This window comes from Xenopus laevis, chromosome 8S, assembly GCF_017654675.1.
Source record: "Xenopus laevis strain J_2021 chromosome 8S, Xenopus_laevis_v10.1, whole genome shotgun sequence".
NCBI classification, from domain to species: Eukaryota; Metazoa; Chordata; class Amphibia; order Anura; family Pipidae; genus Xenopus; species Xenopus laevis.
In genome coordinates, this window is record NC_054386.1 from 15502391 (window position 1) to 15524039 (window position 21649).

General features: G+C 40.3%; 2 protein-coding genes and 1 pseudogene across 4 annotated transcripts; 2 read left to right on the forward strand and 1 right to left on the reverse strand.

Annotated features, from left to right (window-relative positions):
• Positions 1-627: 627 nt before the first annotated feature.
• On the reverse strand, positions 628-5987 carry rps29.S (ribosomal protein S29 S homeolog). The gene is given in 3 exon segments (NM_001171730.1): positions 628-762; positions 3565-3664; positions 5916-5987. Coding segments are annotated over 3 exon segments (171 nt in total). The 5' UTR covers positions 5978-5987; the 3' UTR covers positions 628-753.
• Positions 5988-8426: 2439 nt separating this feature from the next.
• On the forward strand, positions 8427-11571 carry LOC108700480 (annotated as a pseudogene).
• A 3567-nt stretch (positions 11572-15138) lies between these two features.
• Positions 15139-20757, forward strand: mgat2.S (mannosyl (alpha-1,6-)-glycoprotein beta-1,2-N-acetylglucosaminyltransferase S homeolog). Of its 3 annotated transcripts, none has more exons than XM_018231999.2 (2): positions 15139-15472; positions 18971-20757. In XM_018231999.2, exon 2 carries the CDS (start codon positions 19229-19231, stop codon positions 20525-20527), a length of 1299 nt encoding a protein of 432 aa, XP_018087488.1. In that variant the 5' UTR covers positions 15139-15472; positions 18971-19228; the 3' UTR covers positions 20528-20757.
• Positions 20758-21649: the final 892 nt, after the last annotated feature.

A 21649-nucleotide genomic window follows, 5' to 3' on the forward strand; every position in this document is an offset into this window, starting at 1 on the left:
GCGCATTCGCGGGATGTCACATGCCGTTATGCACATGATTGACATAACGGCAATGGCTGTTCGCACTGGGAGCTCCCTCCGGTTGCGGGTAGCATAGCGCTGGCGTGAGGCTTTTTTTTTTTTTAAAAAAAAAAAAAATGTTATCCACAACAAGAATGAAGGCTCTATCAGCCGGCACCTTTGGTTGGGAATAACATTTTTACCCAACAGGTAATATGTGGCAGAATAGACCTTTGCTCAATGTGAGCACAATAAAAAGGATTCGATGTGAATGACAATCTTTGTAAAGTGCTGTGGAAATGCACATTTTATAAATCCAGTAAGTAAATAAAATTTGAGCTTAAAAGCACTACTTCACTTAAAAAAAAATGGGTTTCCAAATATACAATATTAATCCTGGTTTCCTTTTAACTCCCACTGTAATCAGGGTAACTTGCTTAAATTGAAATGAATGAGCACTATAATAAACTAGCTTGCTGCATATATTAGAACCAACAATCTATCCTACAACAGGATTTACAGCTTCGCATATGTAGGAAGCCCTATTCCTTTTTAATGCTATTAAAAAAAAAGCCAAAATACAGCTACTAAACGGTATTTAAATGTTTAAAAACAAATAAAAAACACTTTGAGACTGCACCAATTTTATTTACAAAACAGAAGTATATTGTGAATCCATCTGCTTGGTGTCGATTTAATGGGTATGATCTTTATTCCCCAAGTCTCACACATCTATTGCATTTGCTCAGGTGTCTAGTCCAGCTGGGGGGGAAAAGGAAAATTTTAAAAAGTGAATATTTGCAATAAAACACTTTATTCCTGAAAGAGAGATTTAAAAGACATTTGGAAGCTAATAATCTATCATTATTCTACAAATAAAATATTTGTTATTTACCAAGTAGTGATGCTCTAATAATGAGATACTGTAGTAAGACAACATTGCAAGCCTGGGTTCTGTCTGGAAAGCCAACAGCACATCACAGTTCTGGATATAAATTCATTAATGCATCAGCAGGGTAAAGTCACAAGATAAGCTTTAAGAGTACTGGCACATGGAGTCATTTCAAGCATTTACCCTGCCCTTGTTTCAGAGGTAGGGAGAAAATGCTCAAAAGTGGTCAGTCATTCACTACTAATGCAATTGCTGGTGCAGTTGCTTGGAAACACAGACTGTCCGCTCAAGTGCATGCATGTTTTGCAGGTAATCGACCCAATATAAGAATGGAGGTTATTTGTAGCTGTGAACCAAAAGCTCCCCATAGATCCTTTCTAGGCGGTTACACCCAGTGTTTGTGTCTTAAGATACCACAGTTAAAGGAACAGTAACATCAAAAAATAAAGTAATGCAGTGATGCCCTGCATTGGTAAAACTGCTGTGTTGGCTTCAGAAACACTACTATAAGCTGCTGTGTAGCAATGGGGGCAGCCATTCAAATGAGAAAAGGCTCAGGTTACACAGCAGATAAGCTCTGTAGAACATAATGGCATTATCTGTTATGCACTATTTAACCTGTGCCATATAGCCATTTTTCAAAATCTGCCATTGCTACACAGCAGCTTGTTTATATAAACTATAGTTGTGTTTCTGAAGCAAACAGATCAGTTTTACCAGTGCAGGGCAACACATGATATTTTCATTACTTTAAAACACTTATTTGTTGGTGTTACTGTTCCTTTAAAGGTACAGTAACATAAAAAAAGTGTTTTAAAGTAATACAAATATAATGCAGTGTTGTCATGCACTGGTAAAACTGGCGTTTGCTTCAGAAACACTACTATTGTTCATATAAATAAGCTGCTGTGTAGCAATGGGGGCAGCCATTCAAAGCAAATGAGAAGAGACATAGGATACACAGCAGATAACAGATAAGCTCTGTAGAACATAATGGTGTTATCTGTTATCCACTATTTAACCTGTGCCATAGACTTTTTTTTAATTTCCACCATTGCTACACAGCAGCTTGTTTATATGAACTATAGTAGTGTTTCTGAAGCAAACAGATCAGTTTTACCAGTGCAGGGCAACAATACATGATATTTTCATTACTTTAAAACACACAGTTTACTGCCTACCCAGCATATGGTGACCGTCTGGAACCCTACAGTACAAAATGTTCCCTTCTTCTACACAGCCTAGGCTGAAGAGCTGGAAATAAACAGATGGCTGGTGCTAGCAATGTTTTGGGGGACATTAAAATAAAAAGTTATGAGATACAACACTGATTTTTATTGGTGTATAATGCAATAGCAAAACTATATGTCCCATTTAAAAGTATAGGAGTGGGAACTGCCATAGTACAATTAAATGCTACACAGTACAGATACTCCAATTTGTATACAATTGCTCTTTTCAGTAGGCATGCACCGAATCCACTATTTTGGATTTGGCCGAACCTCCAAATCCTTTGCGATAGATTCGGCTGAATACCGAACCGAATCCTAATATGAATATGCAAATTAGGGGTGGGAAGGGGAAAACATTTTTTACTTTCGTGTTTTGTGACAAAGTCATGTGATTTCCCTCCCCACCCGTAATTTGTATATGCAAATTAGGATTCAGATTCAGTTCGAATCCTGCTGGAAAAGGCCGAATCCCGAACCGAATCCTGGATTCAGTGCATCCCTACTTTTCAGTACCCTTTTAGTTAACACTGCAGTAAATAACTGCAAATATAGTACATACACAATAAATATGGCGTCAAAACAAAGTATTTGCCATTGCAAGATATGCTTCTAAAAACAGAAGCCTACTTTAATCATTTCTCCAGTGTTCTCCTTGCAAGCACTAGCCAGCTATTTCACTCCTTCTGCGGTTTCTCAGTCTGTTTCAGCAGCAGGTCTCAGCATTTTGCAATGCAGGATGCCAACCAATCTCCCATTGTGTGGATTGGAATGCAGCCAGCAGCTCGACACACAGCTGACAAGAAATGCAGTTTACATTTCCCTGAGTAAAGTCATCTTTGTTAATAACTACCTACATTGCAGTGGGATGAATACTATACAAAAGTTGCTATACCTTTATTTGTAATGATAAAAATATTAAAAGGTAAAATATTGGGGGTAATTTTTTTCACCCCTAACTTGTATCAAGCTTGGGGTAAAAACAATACGAAAAGGCTGATTTTACATTTTCCATGACCAAGAAAAAATAAGTGTTAAATCAGGGAAACACATTTATTGGTGGAACTACTAAAAAGTGATGTAAAATATGGGTAAACTTAAGTCAGGGAATACAGAGGCTTCACTGTATTTCTATTTTTTAGAGTATAGTAACTAGGTGCACAGTATTAAATGTGTCTCAACTGCAATCTTCAGTACAGCTGGCTACATTCAGGTTCTGCAGGCCTCCTTTTGTATTATAAATACTTATAAGAAGCTAGAAGTGTCATGTGATTGCCCACAAGGGCATATAAAACTACAACTTGCAATTGCAGGTACAACTACCTATATTTTCACTATGTGCAGAGATAGAAAATTGTCAATAAAGTAGTATTACCCAGTAACAAACAATGCATGTGGAAAACGTTAAGGCTACAGGGCGCCATTAAAAGTACAAAAACATACCTTGACAAATCCAATATCCTTGGCATACTGTCTGAAGCACTGACGGCACATATTAAGCCCGTATTTACGGATCAGTCCATGTCTGTTTGAGCATACACGGCTAGAAAGAGCAGAGAAATAGAATTAGGTTTTAATCTCTCATTCAGGGTTACCAGGTTGGCGGGTTTCCAGCCAAATTGGGCTACAAATTTAAAGCCCAGGCAGGTTTTGAAAGTACAAACTAGCCAAGGTACAGATTTGAAACCAGCCAAAGTTTTTTGTTGCCCTAGTGTGCCAAGCCTGTGTCTGCCAATGCATGTTGGGTAATGTAGTTTTTGTTTAACAATTTGCAAACTGTCAAATTTAATGTAAGACAATAACCAGCATGCAATGGGACAGAGTTGTGTAGAAGTCAGGCGTTACTAGATTTTGGGCTCTGTATCCCAGTCTCGTCCCTCTTAAGCACTCGTGTTTTCTGGTGACTTCTCAATTTGAGACAATTTTGAGGCAAAAATCTGCTGGCCTCCAAAATGTCTAGAGGTGACCTGTTTTACCAATATTTATTGAAATTGTATATGTATTAGGGCCTTATGGGGTCCCTATACCCCCCTCTGTAGTTACACCCCTAGTGACGGGCGAATCTGTCCCATTTTTCTTCATGGAAAATTTGCAAATCAGTGAAAATTTGAAAATAGCGTATTTTCACATAAATTAAAGGGATACGGTCATGATTTTTATGGTGTCATTTTAATTTCTAAATTACAGTTTACACTGCAAAATAATCTGCATATAATTCACTCAACAATATAAAATGTAATTCTTGAAACAGTAAGTCTTTTTTGGTTTTTTTAGTTGTAATATTGGTGTGTAGGCGCCATCTCCATTCATTTTGCCTGGTCATGTGCTTCAGGATGGAACTGCTTTCTGGCAGGCCGTTGTTTCTCCTGCTCAATGTAACTGAAATGTGTCGCAGTGGGACCTGGATTTTACTATTGAGTGCTGTTCTTAGATCTACCAGGCAGCTGTTATCTTGTGTTAGGGCAGGGGTCCCCAACCTTTTTTACCCATGAGTCACACTCAAGTATAAAATATTGGAGAGCAACAGAACCATGCAAAAAGTTCACTGGGATTCCAAATATGGGCTGTGATTTGGTATTGGTAGAACCTATGTTAAGTTGCAGGCAACAGGAGGCTCGGATTGTCAGTATTCCTGTTTATGCAACTATAGCTTGCCTTTAAGCCAGGAATTCAAAAAGAAGCACCTACTTGGATGCCACTGGGAGCAACATCCAAGGGGTCAAAGAGCAACATGTTGCACACAAGCTACTGGTTGGGTATCACTGTGTTAGGGAGCAGTTATGTGGTTACCTTCCAATTGTTCTGTTAGGCTGCTGGGGGGACTTATATCACTGCAACTTGCAGTACAGCAGTAAAAAGTGACAAGTTTATCAGAGCACAAGTGACATGACTGGAGGCAGATGGGAAACCGACAATATGTCTAGCCCCATGTCATATTTCAAAATTAAATAAAAAAAAAAAATCTGTTTGTTCTTTTGAGAAATGGATTTCAGTGCAGATATTCAAAAAGAAGCACCTACTTGGATGCCACTGGGAACAACATCCAAGGGGTCAAAGAGCTACTTTCGAAGCGACTCTTGGCTAGTGTTGGGCTGGTTTTGTAGACCCGGCAGCTCTGCTCTCTCATTTCATTACAGCAAGTCACAAGTTGAATTGGCTGGTACACGACTGTTACTGGATACACATTATATTAGCCACGAGTGCCAAGACATTTTCTGACTGAGCCACAAAAGTGAAGTGTGTAACAACAATGAATCACTTACACAATGAGAAGTGCTGCAAATAAAGCGCAGTGATACTGTAAAAGCAACACAACCATCAACACACATTGGGAGTTTCTCAATGGCGCTCCCCATATTCCATACCTGCCAACTGTCCCTTTTTTTGGAGGGACAGTCCCTCTTTTGACAACTCAACCTGCAGTCCCTCTTTTGTACTGGAAAGTCTCTAACTTAATTGGCTTTTAGCAGAGAGCCAACAGGCGCAAATAAGATACTTTGAAACCATTTTGAGACACTAAAACAGTTTAGATAAGGAGAATCATTTTCAAACTTTCAGAAGCTGCCAAATTGTGTAAAATTAACATGGTAATTAGGGGGTGTGGCCATGTTAGACATGGGAAGGGGAGAAATCATAACCTATATCGTATAAACGCCATTCCACCCACAGGCGCCATGATTGTCCTCACGAGGCCCCAAACCATATGCCGTTCGCACGCCCTACCCCTTAAGCTTTCAGCCGACAGAGAGCGGGAGCGAGCTTACAAACGCTTCCCAAACAATCCCGATACCCACCAGGAGCGAGATCCCTGACCGAATTTTCTCGGATGGCTCCAGTACAATTGCTGGTGACCCATCTTGTCCGACGCTCTACAATGGAAAAGGAAGAGGCGGGGCCACGCACGCGCTATTCAGGACCAGGAAACCGATCCCAGAGTGCATTGCGCGAAGCTCTTTCCCTTGGTACTGTTGTCATCAGAGCGCTTGTGTGCGGTTGCGCAGATGGTGTCAGTTATGGAAGCTGTCTGCAAATGATGTTCTGCTTTCGAGTAGATCTAAACACAGTGAAATAAGGGTGCTCAGGCTCAGATGAAGCCATTTATTAGCTACAGATTGTGATAGAATAACTGCGAAAGTGCAAGATATTTATCTCACAAAACAGCCCCAGCAATGCGTTTTAGTCACAAGCATACCTCCCAACATTTTGGAAGTAAAAAGAGCGACAACATTTTTTTTTCCGCATGTAGCGCAGAAATTTTTTGACCACACCCCTTTCTGTGGCCACACCCCCTAATTACCATGTTTGTTTTACAAAATTTGTCAGGTTATGAAAGTTTGAAAATATTTCTCCTTAACTGTGTTTTTGTGTCTCAAAATTGTTACAAAGTATCTTATTTGCACCTGTTAGCTGTTCTGGGCTCTCTGCTTAAAGCCAATTAAGTGAGAAACTTTGTTTCTTTTTCTGGCTGTTCAGTGCAGAGAAAAGAGGGACTTTCCAGTACAAATGAGGGACTGCGGGTTGAGCTGTCAAAAGAGGGACTGTCCCTCCGAAAAAGGGACAGTTGGGAGGTATATAAATTGGCCTATGCATGACCAATTTAAAATTGGCTCCTCTAATTTAAACTAGAGTATGTAATTGCTACCTAGGTTGAATTAATAGTTAACACATAGGTGGCTATCTTCTTGGGCTGAACCATATGAACGTCAGACTGAAATTATGCACAATTTTTGTAATAAAACCAATAAATGCTTTTTAAATTGACTCTACGGAAGGTGCTGATCTATTGATTAGTCGGCCAGCGACAAATCTCCTCTTGTTCAGGCAACTAATCTCTCCAAATGCCTTCCTGCCGGCAAGAATTCAAATCGCCAGCAGATGGCATATGTAGCGCTTTGTTTGCCAAGTTGCCTCACAAGGAAACTTCAGGCGTCTTTGAAAAACCAAAGCGATCCCTATGCCTTCCTGCCGGCAAGAATTCAAATTGCCGGCGGGATGGCATACGTAGCGCTTTGTTTGCCGAAGTTGCCTCACAAGGAAACTTTGGGCGTCTTCGAAAAACCGAAGCGATCCCTATGCCATCCTGCCGGCAATTCACATTCTTGCCGATGGGAAGGCATTTTCGGGGAGATTAGTGGCCCGAAGAAGAGGAGATTTGTCACTGGGCAACTAATCTCCCCGGAATTGCCACGTGTGCCACCACCCTAAGGGTGAAGACACATGGAGCTACTTTTGTGGTTACAAAATGCCAAAAAATGCTACTTTCCTGGGAATACACATAGGGTTGCCACCTTTTCTGGAAAAAAATACCGGCCTTCCTATATATTTATCTTTTCCCCCTATTAATAACATTGGGATCAGCCATCATTTTTACCGGGCAGGTGGCAACCCTAAATACTCAGGAACCGGATATCGCTTAAGGTAGCCATACACATACTGTGGATTGATACCTAGACTAGACACATTGAAAGTTCATACACAGAATGGATATTTTTATATGCACATAAAGTCGCCATCTAACCATAGGTACCAGTTAAGCCATAGAATGCTGTGCCAATATTATAAAATTGGGGGTGGAATAAGGGAGATAGGAAGGACAGAAGGAAAAACTTTTCGGACATTTTCGTGACTTTCGGCGCATGTGCAGTCGTACATGACGAGAAATTTACTCCAACTGCGCATGCGCCAAAAAAACTCAGATTCCGAAAAAGACCAAAAAAAGAAGATGGTGCCTGTGAACTCCAGAGGCCACGGAGGGGTAAGTAAAAAATTAGGGGCATTTCGCTGTGGGGGAGGAGGGAGGTTGGTCTATGCAGGGTAGAGGGGTAGGGTTTTTTTCTAGTACGGGTTTGTTTCTCCTTTAAAGCAGCATTTGCATAACTCCTGTTTCTTACTTTTTAATGCAAAAGTCTTAGTTTACCAAGCAAAGACAGGTTGTTAATCAGCTGCCTTGTCTTACTTACGTTGTATCAACAGTCTGAGCCTTCAGGGCAGAGAATAGACAGGGACAGACAAACACTGCTTTCAATAGCAATATATATACAGATAACTTAAAAAAACCATAGAAAATGTGTAATTAATGTATATTGCAAAATTGCAATTTAATTTTTTTGTGTTGACATACCCTTTAACCTAATTCCTTCTAGAGGGCACTCTGCATTGTCGGAGTGGCTAATTATTTGCTGAAAATTCACCCAGCCAGCTTGCTGGCCCACACGACTAACACTGGTATACAATGGCATATGACTACTGACCTGTTGGATCTGAATGCCACAGGTAGAAAGAGGGAGTGAACATCTCAGATGGTAATGTTATTTGCAGTAACTTACACTGACCGCCACAAGATTTATCTGCCAAGGCTAACACTAATTTTAAAGCACTACATTGTAATACCTGAGGATTTTATTACACACATACATTTTTTTAATAAACAGCTGGAAAACAACATTGAACAGTTCTTTACTAAGTTTCTGGGTGAGGGAAAAGCTACACTACATCTTAAGGAACCAGCATTGGATATATGTTTAAGTAAGGTAAGGTGGCATAAGTCATATGCTCATATTACTGCTTTCTTTTACTTTGCACAGGGACTACATCTATTTTTTCCTTCATTGCCTTCTGTGACAATAGATTCTGGGTTTAATTTTTCTTAGCTCATATCCTAGGATCAAGTGGAGCTGATTTGTTTCACTACACAGCTGCAGTAACTGAAAAACATTTCTTTTGTATTTGAGAAATATTGATCCGTGGGCAGATAAAGCTGCCGATATCGGTCGTTTAGACCAATTTGACAGCTTATCTGCCCGTGTATGGGGGCTTCCAACGGGTCTTCCCGATCGATATTTGGCCACGATATCGATAGGGAAGGTTTGATTGTTACCCGACCGACCCGTCGGAACCCCTTGGCGTATCTTAATCCGATCGTTCGACCATACGGCTGAATGTTCGGATTACCCCCGATATAGCCATGCCGTTAGTGGCATATCGGGGAAAGATCCACTCGTTTGGCGATGTCGCCAAATGAGCGGATCTTTGAGTCTATGGCCAGCTTTACTTTACAGTTCAGGAACACACTCTTAGATAACATTAAAATCTTATCTTTCGTTTTACCTATGATCCGTGCTGTGCTGCTAACTTTTTTTGGCTGCCCTGCTCAAGTATAAGAAAATTTCACAACCATCATATGGGTCTGAATTTTTTGTTGTATTTCTAAAATTTCTTCAAAAATGTTCTTAGTGAACTTTCATGCCAGATTTCTCTTTGGCTTCACCAATTTATGCCCTAGGGCAATACAGGGTTCAATTGGGCATTATAGCCCGGCAAACAACAGGAAATTAAAGGGATTTATTTAGGTGGCAAATTTCTGTTGCATAGATTTATAGAAGAGAGAAACAACTTCCTTTACCAATGATATTATTGTTCTCACAGACCCCTCCCCCAAGATGCATTTAGATTCAGGACAAAGTCGTTTCCTCATAATTCCTTTTCCTAAAGATTGCACATTTATGCCACAACCTGGGTAAAACCAAGAAGTAGTTCAAAAAATAAAGGGAAAAAACACCACAATGCCACAAACATAGAGTTTAATATTTTAAAATTATTTTTTTAATTTTAAAAATAAAAAGTAATTTTGTGATACAGATGTGTACATCACAAACACCTATTCTCACTGTGGACTTTGGCAAGATTGCATCCATTTAAATCAGATTTTCAACCTGTGTTTGCAGGTGTTTATTTAGACCAAAATTGTACGATGTTGCATCAGTTAACTTATTTTTAATTTTTTTTTTAACTTCAAGGCTGGAATATGAAGTCTAAAGAATTTTAGTGGGACTGGCAAACAAAGGTACTGCATTATTACCTCACTGAGCCAGCCAAGACATCTGAAATAGAGAAACTAACTGTTTATAACTACTAAGAAGCATTATCCCATCACAAAAAGAAACTTCCCCTATTCTTTGTAGCATCTTCAAGTGTCTTTCTGTAAACTTGCAAGGGTTGATATGCGCATGCTTTGCTTTAAAGAGCTGCAAAAGCTTGACCTCTGCAATAACCATATTAAAAAGTTGCCAGAGACCATTGGTGTTCTTGTTCGTCTGCAGGAGCTGATACTGAATTACATTTTTTGGAATCCTTTGTGCTGGTTTTTTGCAACACTACACTGAGAGACACTCATGACGCAACTTCGGAAAATGAAGTGCTCCGAGTGCCATCCAGCCGTCGATTTAGATTCTAGCTGGTGGGAAGGCTTTTCAGGGAGATTAGTTGCCCCGAAGAAGAGGTGATTTTTTCGCCGAGCAACTAATCTCCCCGAATCTTCACGTGTGTCTCTGCCATTAAGAGGCTCACACTTGAAACAGTAGATTTATCCTTTTATTCAAGCCACACCTCTGGTTCCTGACATACAGCTGAAAATACCATTGCCTTTACTAGAAACTGCGGCAAGAGCAACTTTAAAGTACAGGTAAGAGTTATTCTGGCATTGATGAGATAAAAGCTTCACTATCACAAAATGTAACAACAGTCCATAAAACAAAAACCTTGTCAGGCAATATCTGAATCACCTTCAGGTTTTAAGTTACTCCACTCAAAAACTGAATGAAAATGAAGATAACAAATCTACTGTATCTTAAACGGGAAGTGCCTTAAATATATAAGTGCCAATGCGGGGTACTTTTAGTACTAGCATTTTGTTTCATGGAAAATATTTGGTCTGTATTATATTGATTTTTGAGAAAATGTATATTGCTATATTTAACAAACAACTATTATGTAACCTTAATGTAATACATATCTGAATGAAAAGCATGAAACAGGCGGGTAACTTAGTTAAGCTGTTTGTTGGCAGTGTCTAGAGATCTACTGATCACCAGCTAAAGGTTTCATGTTACTTTTTGGTCACCCCTGCTGTAATGAGCCTCCTTTTGAAAAAATTCTCCTGTGGCATCAGCTTTAGAGGCCCCCCATTATTTTAGGTTGTCTAAAGCTAGCCATGAACAGAGAATTTTATTTAAAAAGGACCGATATACTGATCTATGCATTTTTCAGTATGTGCTGTTGGTTGTGAATGCATACACTCTTACTTTAATAATGGATTGGTATTTCTTCCCCCTTTCCCGCTTCAAGAATTCCTTCAGGACCTCAACTCATCCCTGCTACCCTCTGCCTAGATATGTCCATGGCTAAAACATGTGACTGTAGCCTCCCCTGTCTCAATTCCTTTATTGAAACAGTTATACTCATGAACCTCCACCAGGTGTCTCAGAGTGTGGTCCTTATTGATACAATGGGAGGAACAGACGGCCCCATTGTTTGTTACTTTTGTTCTCTCGCCTGCTACTCCCCGTTCATTGATAGATACTTGCAAAGCACTAGAGTTTAACATCTAAGATGCATAGTCCTTTATTTTTTTTAATTACCCAAAGCCCAAAATTATCTGCATCATGTAATAGATTTATGATCACCACTCACACCAAACCATATATGCTTTATGTAGTCTGAACAAACATGTGTTTTTTTAATATAGCAACAGCTTGCAATAAGTTTTTATGGGTTGGGGATTAGGAGGCCTTACAGAAAAGATGAAAAGATGTGTCACCCGTTATGCCTTTCAAGCACTTTAATGTACTTTTTTTTGTTTGTTTGTTTAGTTTGTTGCAATTAAATTATAATCTACTCCAGTTATGCCTTTCTTCCTTCTCTACTCATCTGTAAGCACATGGTAAAATGTATGTGCTGCTTCCCAGGTATGTCAGCCTGAAAGCAATGGCCCCCAGTTCTCCACCTTCCATTTATTTTCTGGTGTAGTTCACTCTAAAGCAAGGTGTGCCTATGCAGAGTAAGCAATTAGATCAGTGGCGTTTCTGCCATGAGGCAAGGTGAGTACGTTGCCTCAGGCGGCAGCTCCCCCGAAGTTACCAGGGGCGGCAAAAAGCCACTTCTGGTAACTTTAAGAGCCGAATTTCCGGTTATTAAACCGGAAATTCAGCTTTTCTGTCGCAGAGAGCGTTATTTCGCTCTCTGCGTTAGCAATGCGCCCCTCACCAGACCTCCTGTCGGAGATCTTAAGGTAAGCCTGGGGGCGGTTTTGCGAACACTGCCTCAGGTGGCGTTGATGCCTGAAACGAGCCTGAATTAGATACAATAGGACACAGTCAGAGGAAGTGATTACTGTTTTATATTCTCTATCACTCTGTAGTTGTAGCTTATGTTTTAAAGGCCAGTAATGAAAATACCTTAAACGATTGTACACATAGTTTATACACTTAGGGGGTTTACATATAAGTCAGTGGGAGAAGTCCCGAAGATATCCTGATCTGCACTGCTTTTCGTGCAATAATCTGAAGATTTTGTGGCTCTCGGGCAAAAATCTGAGTTTTTGGGTGGAAAAACTTTTCATTTTCACAATTTTTACACAGATTTTTTCCCCCACTGGAAATTTTCTGTAAGATGTATTAATAAATAAGGGGAAATAACCCGTCCAGATTTGGTCAGAGTATATTTCAGAAAATAATATTTTTTGGATTTTTATAAAGGTTTTGCACCCTCAAGCAAACAAATGATATCTATGCACATGCGCATAAGGCCAAATGTTCTTTACCTAATCTAAAGTGAAGATGTAGCATGAACTCCATCCTGGCTACTTCCCAATTAATCTTCTGCATAATAAATTTATGGCTGAAATAAAGGCAGCTCAAGGGTAAAATCGGTAAGCCTTTCTAGCACCAGGAGGAAGGGTACAGGAAGGAGAACATTGGCTTTTTTTAATAAAGCGTTCCTGTATTTTTATATATATTTGTTTTTTCCGTAGACCGTTTTACATTTTTTACTGTTTTTTGTAACATTTTTTGTGTTGCACTACTTTAAAAAAAAAAAAATAGGATTTCTCATACAAATAATTAGCCTTACTAGAAATGCAATGCATTGTTTTTTATTAATGTCATAATGGAATAATGGAAGATGAAAAATATGAAACATGCATCCAGTTACTTCATGACTGAGACGTCATGCCTATGACACAGGACAGACAAACATCTATGGATTAATGTGCCTTTTATTGCTTTTATTGTGGTAAATAGCAATAGCCTCAAAGCACCAGCTGGTGTCCGACAATTACAACTTTTAGAAACAGAACCAGAGATTACCATGTAACCACATTTGCTGACCAATGATACCACCCAGAAGCTACTGCTGAGGTCAAAGAGACCATGTAGCTTCAGGTCTAAAGGTCCCCATAGACGCAGAGATTTCTCTTGCCGAACAACAAATTTTAGCGAAGTCCGACCAATCCTTCGAAATTATCGTGCGGTTAGTGGGATTCGAACATCTCAGGAAATTGATCGGCCAGGTTAAAAAATCTTTGTCGGCCCCAGCGCAATCTATCTATGTTTGCAGGGCCAAGCAGGCAGCTCCCCTTTGTTTTCCTGGCAAATTGGTCTTTTTAGTTGATGGACAATTGTACGATCATTCCGAGATAATCGTGGTCTCACGATGATGATCGGATCTTTTAAAAATCTCAACATCTATGGCCAGCTTTAAGCTTGACACTATCTTGGTCTGAACGGTGGGGAATACAAGTAGCGTGTGAGCAAGATCTATAGAAGTTCCCTGGGCCAGTGCAGTTTTCTTATTATGGGAGCAGTTGCCTTGGGTATCAGGTAGGCGTTAATAATCTCCCCCCCCCCCAACATGGTATGTCTGTTTTTATTAAACAAACCATTTCTTCATAGGGGACACATGAGCATATTAGTTGATACAAATTAGAAAATCCAGACATGGTCGTATCTATAGAAAATAAAGCAGATTTTATGAGTCCTATTTTAAATGAGCATGTTTTTCTCCTAATGTAACTGCCTCTATAATTATAATTTCCTATAATTCATTTCTTTAGAGAAGTTTACACTAATGTAGGCTAGCGTCAGTGTGCACCATAACCAGCTGCTAAATGCACAGGGGAACTATAAGCTTCATCATAGTGACATAAGAAACTTTGTAAAAACAGTCAACTAAATATTCTGCGTTGTTTCTGAAATACTCAAGTTTATCTTCTATCAAACAAAAACTGCCTTTTGCACAAATTCTGCATGTAGAGAAACAGGATTTCTGGTGATTTTAATAGTGAGCTCTAATACATCTTGTAGGCAAAAGTAGCCCCCCTATAAGGTATATTGGATCTAACTGTCAATGCTTATCTGACAACTATTGTATGAAACAGTACATTGTTTCTAAATAATTATATTAAGAAAGTTTCTTATTTCAGTATGCTGAAGCTTATATTACATTTCCATTTTCGAGATAGATCTCCTTTAATGCCATGTATCTTACTTTGCCTGCTCCTGATTTTTCCCCTCCTCACATTTGTCTCGTATCTTCTCATTTTAGACTGTAAGCTATGTTGAGAATGGCCCTCTTTACTGTTTGTACAGATACAAAATATGTATGTATTTTGTATCTATATTTTTAATGTGCACACCCCTCTAATGCAAAGTGCTGCTGAATATGTTGCCTTGTTAATAATAAAAAATAACCCCCCATCCAGCCCTCAACAAACCACCCACTAGAGTCCTGCAGCAGGTCGGGTACCCGCAAAAACCTGCGGTATCTTGCAGGTTGAGGAGAGAAGTTCTGTGTGTGGGTAAAGACGCGGTTCTGTGGGTTTGCGGGTCGCGCCGCGGGTCTTCTCAATAGCGATATTTACTCTTTTTTTCTGGTCACGGCTACTTCCGATGACGTCACTTCCGGTTTATGACAGCACTTGCTGATTCTTGATGGTCATCGGGTTGCGGGTCAATGCAGCTGCCGGTAAATTCGTAATATGCTTAAAAAGAGCCCTCGGCCTGCCCCCAATCCCCTCGAACTTAACTTTTTTTTTTTGCCTCTTTTAGTGTCCATTGTGCGGCCTGCCCCTTTTGGCGCCACGCCCACCACTTTTGATGTCACGGCCCGCCCCTTTGTGTCCCCGCCCCCACCAGCCGGTAAATAATTTTAGAAAAGGTGGCAACCATAGGTAGGGTCCCAAAAAATGGACCTGCGCAGGACTCTACCACTACCACCCACACCCTCAGCAAACACCCCCTCATGGAAACATCCCTCAGCAAACCTCACACATAAGCCAGCTAAATGCATACAAAATACATATTTATTATAACTCAATCAATAAGCCCACAGAGCAGCAAACAAATCGTGACGCAGTGACTGCGCTACAGCCCTGAAAGCGCTCCCCGCTTTTAGTTTTAAAATATACCACGTGATGACGACGTCTTTCATCACATGCGAGTGACGTCACCGGCGGCCTAATCGTCACTTGGAACTTGCAGCGACCGAGTCTGCATTAACTGTTTTTCTTCCGGGAGCTGTAAGTAGCGGTCAGGGACTGCGGGCTATGTTCGGAAAAGCGGGAGTGTTGGGCCGTGTGAAAACTATGTAGAGGAACAAACATGCAGGCACTGTAGTAACCAACATTCTTCCCGAAGTCTGCAGCTCACTGACAGCTGTGGGGCCGGCGGTGTAAGTGCAGCACATCCGGTCTCCCCTCAAAACCCACTGGCCCGGAATGACTGTTCCCCCCCCCCAAATGGCGTGATCTCTGGTTTTAATGGTCTGGGTTTTATTTTTAATACATTTCTATGATAATTCACCAGACCTTCAACCTGATGCTGAATTTTACACAGGGAAGGGGATCTTACACATTGTTTTCCACAGAAGTGGGGTGACTGTAGTAGAGAAGACAGCGCTGGTTTGTGGAGTTGATTTCGGGAGAAGCCTCGACACACTGCACTGTGGGCAGGTCTGGACTGAGAACCAAAATAGGCCCTGGCATTTCAGCTACAAACAGAGCCCACTAAATCGTGACTTTCTATAGCACCTTATAACATACCCCCCAACATTTTGGAAATCAAGAGAGGGGCAAAAGAGTTGCCCCGCAGTGAATTTTTTTGATCACGCCCATTTTTCTGGCCACACCCCCTAATTACCATGTTCATTTTACAAAAAGTCGCAGGTTATGAAAGATTGAACATATATCTTTGTTTTTTTTTGTTATTACAGTTTTGCTAATGAAGGTGAATTGCCCTTCAGGGGAGGGGCAAATTCGGGGAGATTAAGTCACCTGGCGACTAATCGCCTCTTCTGCGGGGCGATAATCTTCCCAAACTGCCTTCTTCCTGCTTGAATGAGCGCAATGCACTTGCCAGGCGACTAAATCTCCCGAATCTGCCCATCTGCCCTTTAGTCTTAGGGTAGGACTCCACGTGCGATTTTGTCGCGATCCGACACGCAGTGCGTAGCGTCTGCATCCGACAGTCGCGGTGGATCAACGCGGCGACCCCATGCGACAATTCTATCTCTTACCTTATTTTTGTCGCATGTAACAATTCGCATGCGTTTTGTCGCAGCGCGTCGGATCGCGACAAAATCGCTCATGGAGTCCTACCCTAAAGCTGTGAGTCTAACTTCTCCCAAGGAACCTGTTATCTTATAATGTTACAATTACTTATTTTCTATCTCAAAATTGTAACAAAAGTACCTTATCTGCTACACTGATTGTTCTGGGCTCTCTGCCAAAAGCCAATTAAGTTAGAAACTTTGTTTATTTTTCTGGCTGTTCAGTGCAGAGAAAAAAAGGGAACTTTACAGTACAAACGAGGGACTGCAGGTTGAGCTGTCAAAAGAAGGACTGTCCCTCTAAAAATGGGACAGTTGGGAGTATGCCTTATAGCAGCCCCTCTGGCATTTGCCAGAATCCACAGATTGGGATACAGAGCCCAAAATTTGGTAACTCCCGACTTCTACACAAGTCAGTCCCATTGCATGTTGGGTATTGTAGTCCTACATTAAACTTAACAGTTGGCAAACTCTTAAACAAAAACTACATTACCCAACATGCATTGGGAGACGCAGGCTTGGCACATTAGGGCAAGAAATAACTTTGGCTGGTTTCCCAAGTACAAACCAGTGAATGGACCAAAAAGTAGCCCAAATCTATACTTTGGCTAGTTTGCACTTTCAAAACCCACCTGGACTTTGAATTAGTAGCCCAATTTGTCTGAAAACCCACCAACCTGGTGAGCAATCAGAAAGTACAGCATGTAGGAGAGCCTATGATTCTGAAGCAGTTACAGTCTGTCGGTTCTTTGACTTGCAATCTTTTGTTTATTCTACACTGTTTTTAAAGAGGGCTCTTTACAAAGAATGATTGCCAATATCATCATCATGTTAGATACCTGTCAGTACAGTATTCTTGGTGCTTACTAAACCAACTGCTAAGTGTTATGGCACCCCTAGTAAACTTGGGACCCCCCCCCCAAGTGTTTATCATATGCCCTTTATTAATGTCGGTACACTTTGTTATATTAAAGTGATACTGACACTAAAAAACTACTTTTTAAAATATGAATGTACATTAAAAGTTACCTATAGGTCATGTTAATCGTGTTTTGCTGAGAGGTTTGTTTTTGTAAGTAATTGTTACTTGAAGTTTCTAAACCTGACTGTTTTGCTAATCTGACTGTCCCATCTCAGCCTGTCAGTTAGAGTTTCTAATGCTAATGGGCTACTGCTGCACAAATATGGCAGCCCCCTCATACAAGAACATGGGGGATCAGACAGGTCAAAAGCATTGTGCAAATACTTATTGTAACAAAGTTATAAGTAAGTAGCTTTCAAGGCAATATTATGATAGATGTAAAAAGAGTTCAATTTCTGGTGTCAGTATCTCTTTAAAGGGTTTGTTCACCTTTAAACTAATTTTTAGTATGACGTAGAGAGTGAGTTTCTGAGAAAATTTGCAATTGGTTTTATTTATTTTTTTATATGTGGTTTTTGAGTTCTTTAGCTTTTTATGCAGCAGCTCTGTAGTTTGCAGTTCCAGCAATCTGGTTGCTAGGGTGCAAATTACCCTAGCAACAATGAATTATATAAGAGATTGGGATATGAATAGGAGAGGGCCTGAATTGAAAGATGAGTAATAAAAAGTAGCAATAACAATAAATGTTTAAGCCTTACAGAGCATTTGTTTTTTAGATGGGGTCAGTGACCCCCATTTGAAAACTGTAAAGAGTCAGATAAAGAAGGCAAATCATTAAAAAAAACTATATAAAAAAATAATAATGAAGACCAATTGAAAAGTTGCTTAGAATTGGCCATTCTATAACATACTAAAAGTTAACTTAAAGGTGAACCACCCCTTTAAAGGAGAATTCAACCCTAAAGTTAAAAAAAACCTACTCCCCCTACCCTATACCCCCCCCCAGCCTAAGTGTTACCCCGAGCAAATGCTCCTAACGTTTTACTTACCCCTCGGTGCAGGTTCAGGCATCGGAGTTCATGGGCGCCATGGCCAAACCAAATCCGAATTCTAATTTATATGCAAATTAGGGGCGGGGAGGGAAATTTCATTACTTTTTGTCACAAAACAAGGAAATACATTTTTTTCCCCTTCCCAGCCCTATTCAATTCGGTATTCGGCCGAATCTTTCGTGAAGGATTCGGAGGTTCGGCCAAATCCAAAATAGTGGATTCGGTGCATCCCTAGTCCTTTCCCCCACCCCTTTGTATTTTTACATTCTTCTAATGTATGCCTCCTCTCTGTTTCTTTACAGTAGTAGGTCTCTTCATTTTCTGGACTTCTGTAGATAAGTATGGGTGTCCTGTTTTGTTAGTGACTTTGTTAGTAACCTTCCCATCTGCAGGGCAAGAGAAATACGAGTGCACCGCCTCATTAAATGGTGGAGACTTGACTCCACATGACCGTAAATGGTTTAGAGATCACTTGTGTGCAACTAGGAAAATGACAACTATAACTATTCTTTTCATGGTTTAAGTGGATGTAATAGTAACGATTTCTTTCTTGCAGGTACTGCTGGTTGGGAGGGAATTCTGCCCCATGTCCTTTAGCAAATGCTTCATGGATCCTGCACTCATCTTGTGACTGTAGTTGAAACCTCTGCTGATGGTCCTCAGGGATCTACTCTGCAGATCTCCATTAGACCAGGATGAGTTAGCTCAATTTTTCTTTTTTTCTGATGCTTCAATCTGGAATTTGCTTTCCATCGCACAGGCAGGCCCTGTGTTATGTGCCAGCTTCGTTTCATAGCTGCAAAGCACCTATACCATGAGGTGTAGAATATACAAAAGAAAAGTGATCATTCTCACATTGGTGGTGGTTGCTTGTGGCTTGGCTTTATGGAGTAGTGGACGTCAAAAGAAAAATGGTTTTGTTCAAGAAGTGGAAATTGACAGATTTCAAAACAAGGGGCACATCTCCCCGGCAGCTAGAAAATGGTCCAATGAATCCCTCTCAAACAAAGAGCAGAAGACAAAGGTAGATAATATGACGCTGGTTTACAGATCAGTTGTGTTCCAGTGGAATTTCGACCAAGCCATAAGAAATGTAGACAAAATAAACAGGCCTCAGGATGATGTGGTTGTGGTAGTCCAGGTGCACAACAGGCCTGAATTTCTGAGACGTCTCTTGGACTCATTAGGAAAATCAAAGGGTATTGAGAATGTGCTTTTGGTTTTTAGCCACGATTACTGGTCCCCGGAAATTAACCAGATCATCGCGAGTGTTCATTTTTGTCAAGTCTTACAGATTTTTTTCCCCTTCAGTATTCAGCTTTATCCCAACGAATTTCCTGGACATGACCCTAAAGATTGCCCAAGAGACATACAGAAAAAAGATGCCGTTCAACTGGGCTGTATCAATGCAGGATATCCAGACTCTTTTGGACATTACAGAGAGGCTAAATTCTCCCAAACAAAACATCACTGGTGGTGGAAATTGCAGTTTGTGTGGGATAAGTTAAAGGTATTGAAAGAGCATAATGGACTGGTCTTGTTCATTGAAGAGGATCACTACTTGTCTCCAGATTTTTATCACATCCTTAAAAAAATGTGGAACAAGAAAAACGAAGAGTGCCCTGACTGTGATGTGCTATGTCTTGGAACATACGCTCATGTATCATTCGCTGACAAAGCCGATAAAGTGGAAGTGAAAACGTGGAGATCCACCGAGCATAACATGGGAATGGCTATGAACAAGGAAACTTACAAAACACTTACAGCTTGTTCTGAAACCTTCTGCACTTACGATGACTACAACTGGGATTGGAGCCTTCAGTATTTAACTGTTAATTGTCTTCCTAAATTCTGGAAAGTTATGGTCCCTGAGGTTCCCAGAATTTACCATATAGGAGACTGTGGTCTGCACCATAATAAGCCTTGTAGACCAACTACAGAAAGTGCCAAACTCGAGGCTTTGTTTACAAGCAGTCAACGAGATTTGTTTCCTGAGAACATAGCTATTAGCAGGAGGTATACAATGGCTGCTTTATCACCCCATGTTAAAAATGGAGGCTGGGGTGATATAAGAGACCATGAATTATGTAAAAGTTATCATCGGTTACAGTGAAACTGAATCTTTTTAAGTTTGTAATACTGCATACTGTCTTTGCTATTCTCTGGATTTTATCATAAATTGAGCAATCGTACAACGATTGTCATAATAGTCGATGCATTACATTGTGTGAAACCTCTTATGAAAGGCTGTTTTTGTTCATTGTTTCTTACTTATGAAGAATCAAGCAATGTGCATTATGTTTATCAAATTCATTTAGAAAATAAATGATTTCATTATCTGAATCTTATTTTTTTTTTTAATTTTGTAACATTAGGCCCTGACCTAAGCAAGCATCACTTACAGGGGAAATTCACAAAAGCGGTGATATTGAGACAAGATAAAAGTGGCGATAAAAGTGTTGGATTTTCCACCAAATTCACAAACTTCTAGCTCCACTTTTTTGAATTTGTCTTAAAGGGTAAGCTCACACTAAGATTCGGGGGGAGATTTAGTCGCCCGGCGACTAATCGCCTCTTCTGTTGGGCGACTAATCTCCCTGAACTGCTTCCCCCTGTCTTCCGCCTGCTAGAATGAAAAAACGCCTGCGGCATGGCACCCGCTGCGATTCGTTTTCCGACGTTGCCTCACAAGGAAACTCCGGAAAACGAAGCGCCGCTAGTGCCATGCCGCAGTCGGGTTTTCATTGTTACGGGGGAAGCAGTTTGGGGAGATTAGTCACCCCAAAGAAGAGGCGATCAGTCGCCGGGCGACTAAATCTCCCCGAATCTCACAGTTGTGACCTTACCCTTAAACAGAAAGTTTTCAGATTTTGTCTTCACGCCATTTTAAAGACATTTTTTTCTGAATTTGTCCTTAGTTCTTACTACACCTGTCAGTCAGCCATCAAATTTTTGGGAAAGGGTTTTTTTTTCAGGATAACCTGGGCTTTCTAAATCTGCCTACATGCTTGCCTAATTCCAATTCTGTAACAAGATATAAGGGTCTTAATACAAGATATTTTGCTTAATATAGGGATTTATATCAGAAATATGTTTTATTATCGTAGGTCAAGTGTCTAAAACTAAAAAAACTGGCTGGGAGGCTTTACTTTTCCTTTAGATAATATATTCACTCAAATTGCTAATATTGCCTCATTCATTAAGATAAAACTAGTAAAATTATGCAAGTGTGAGT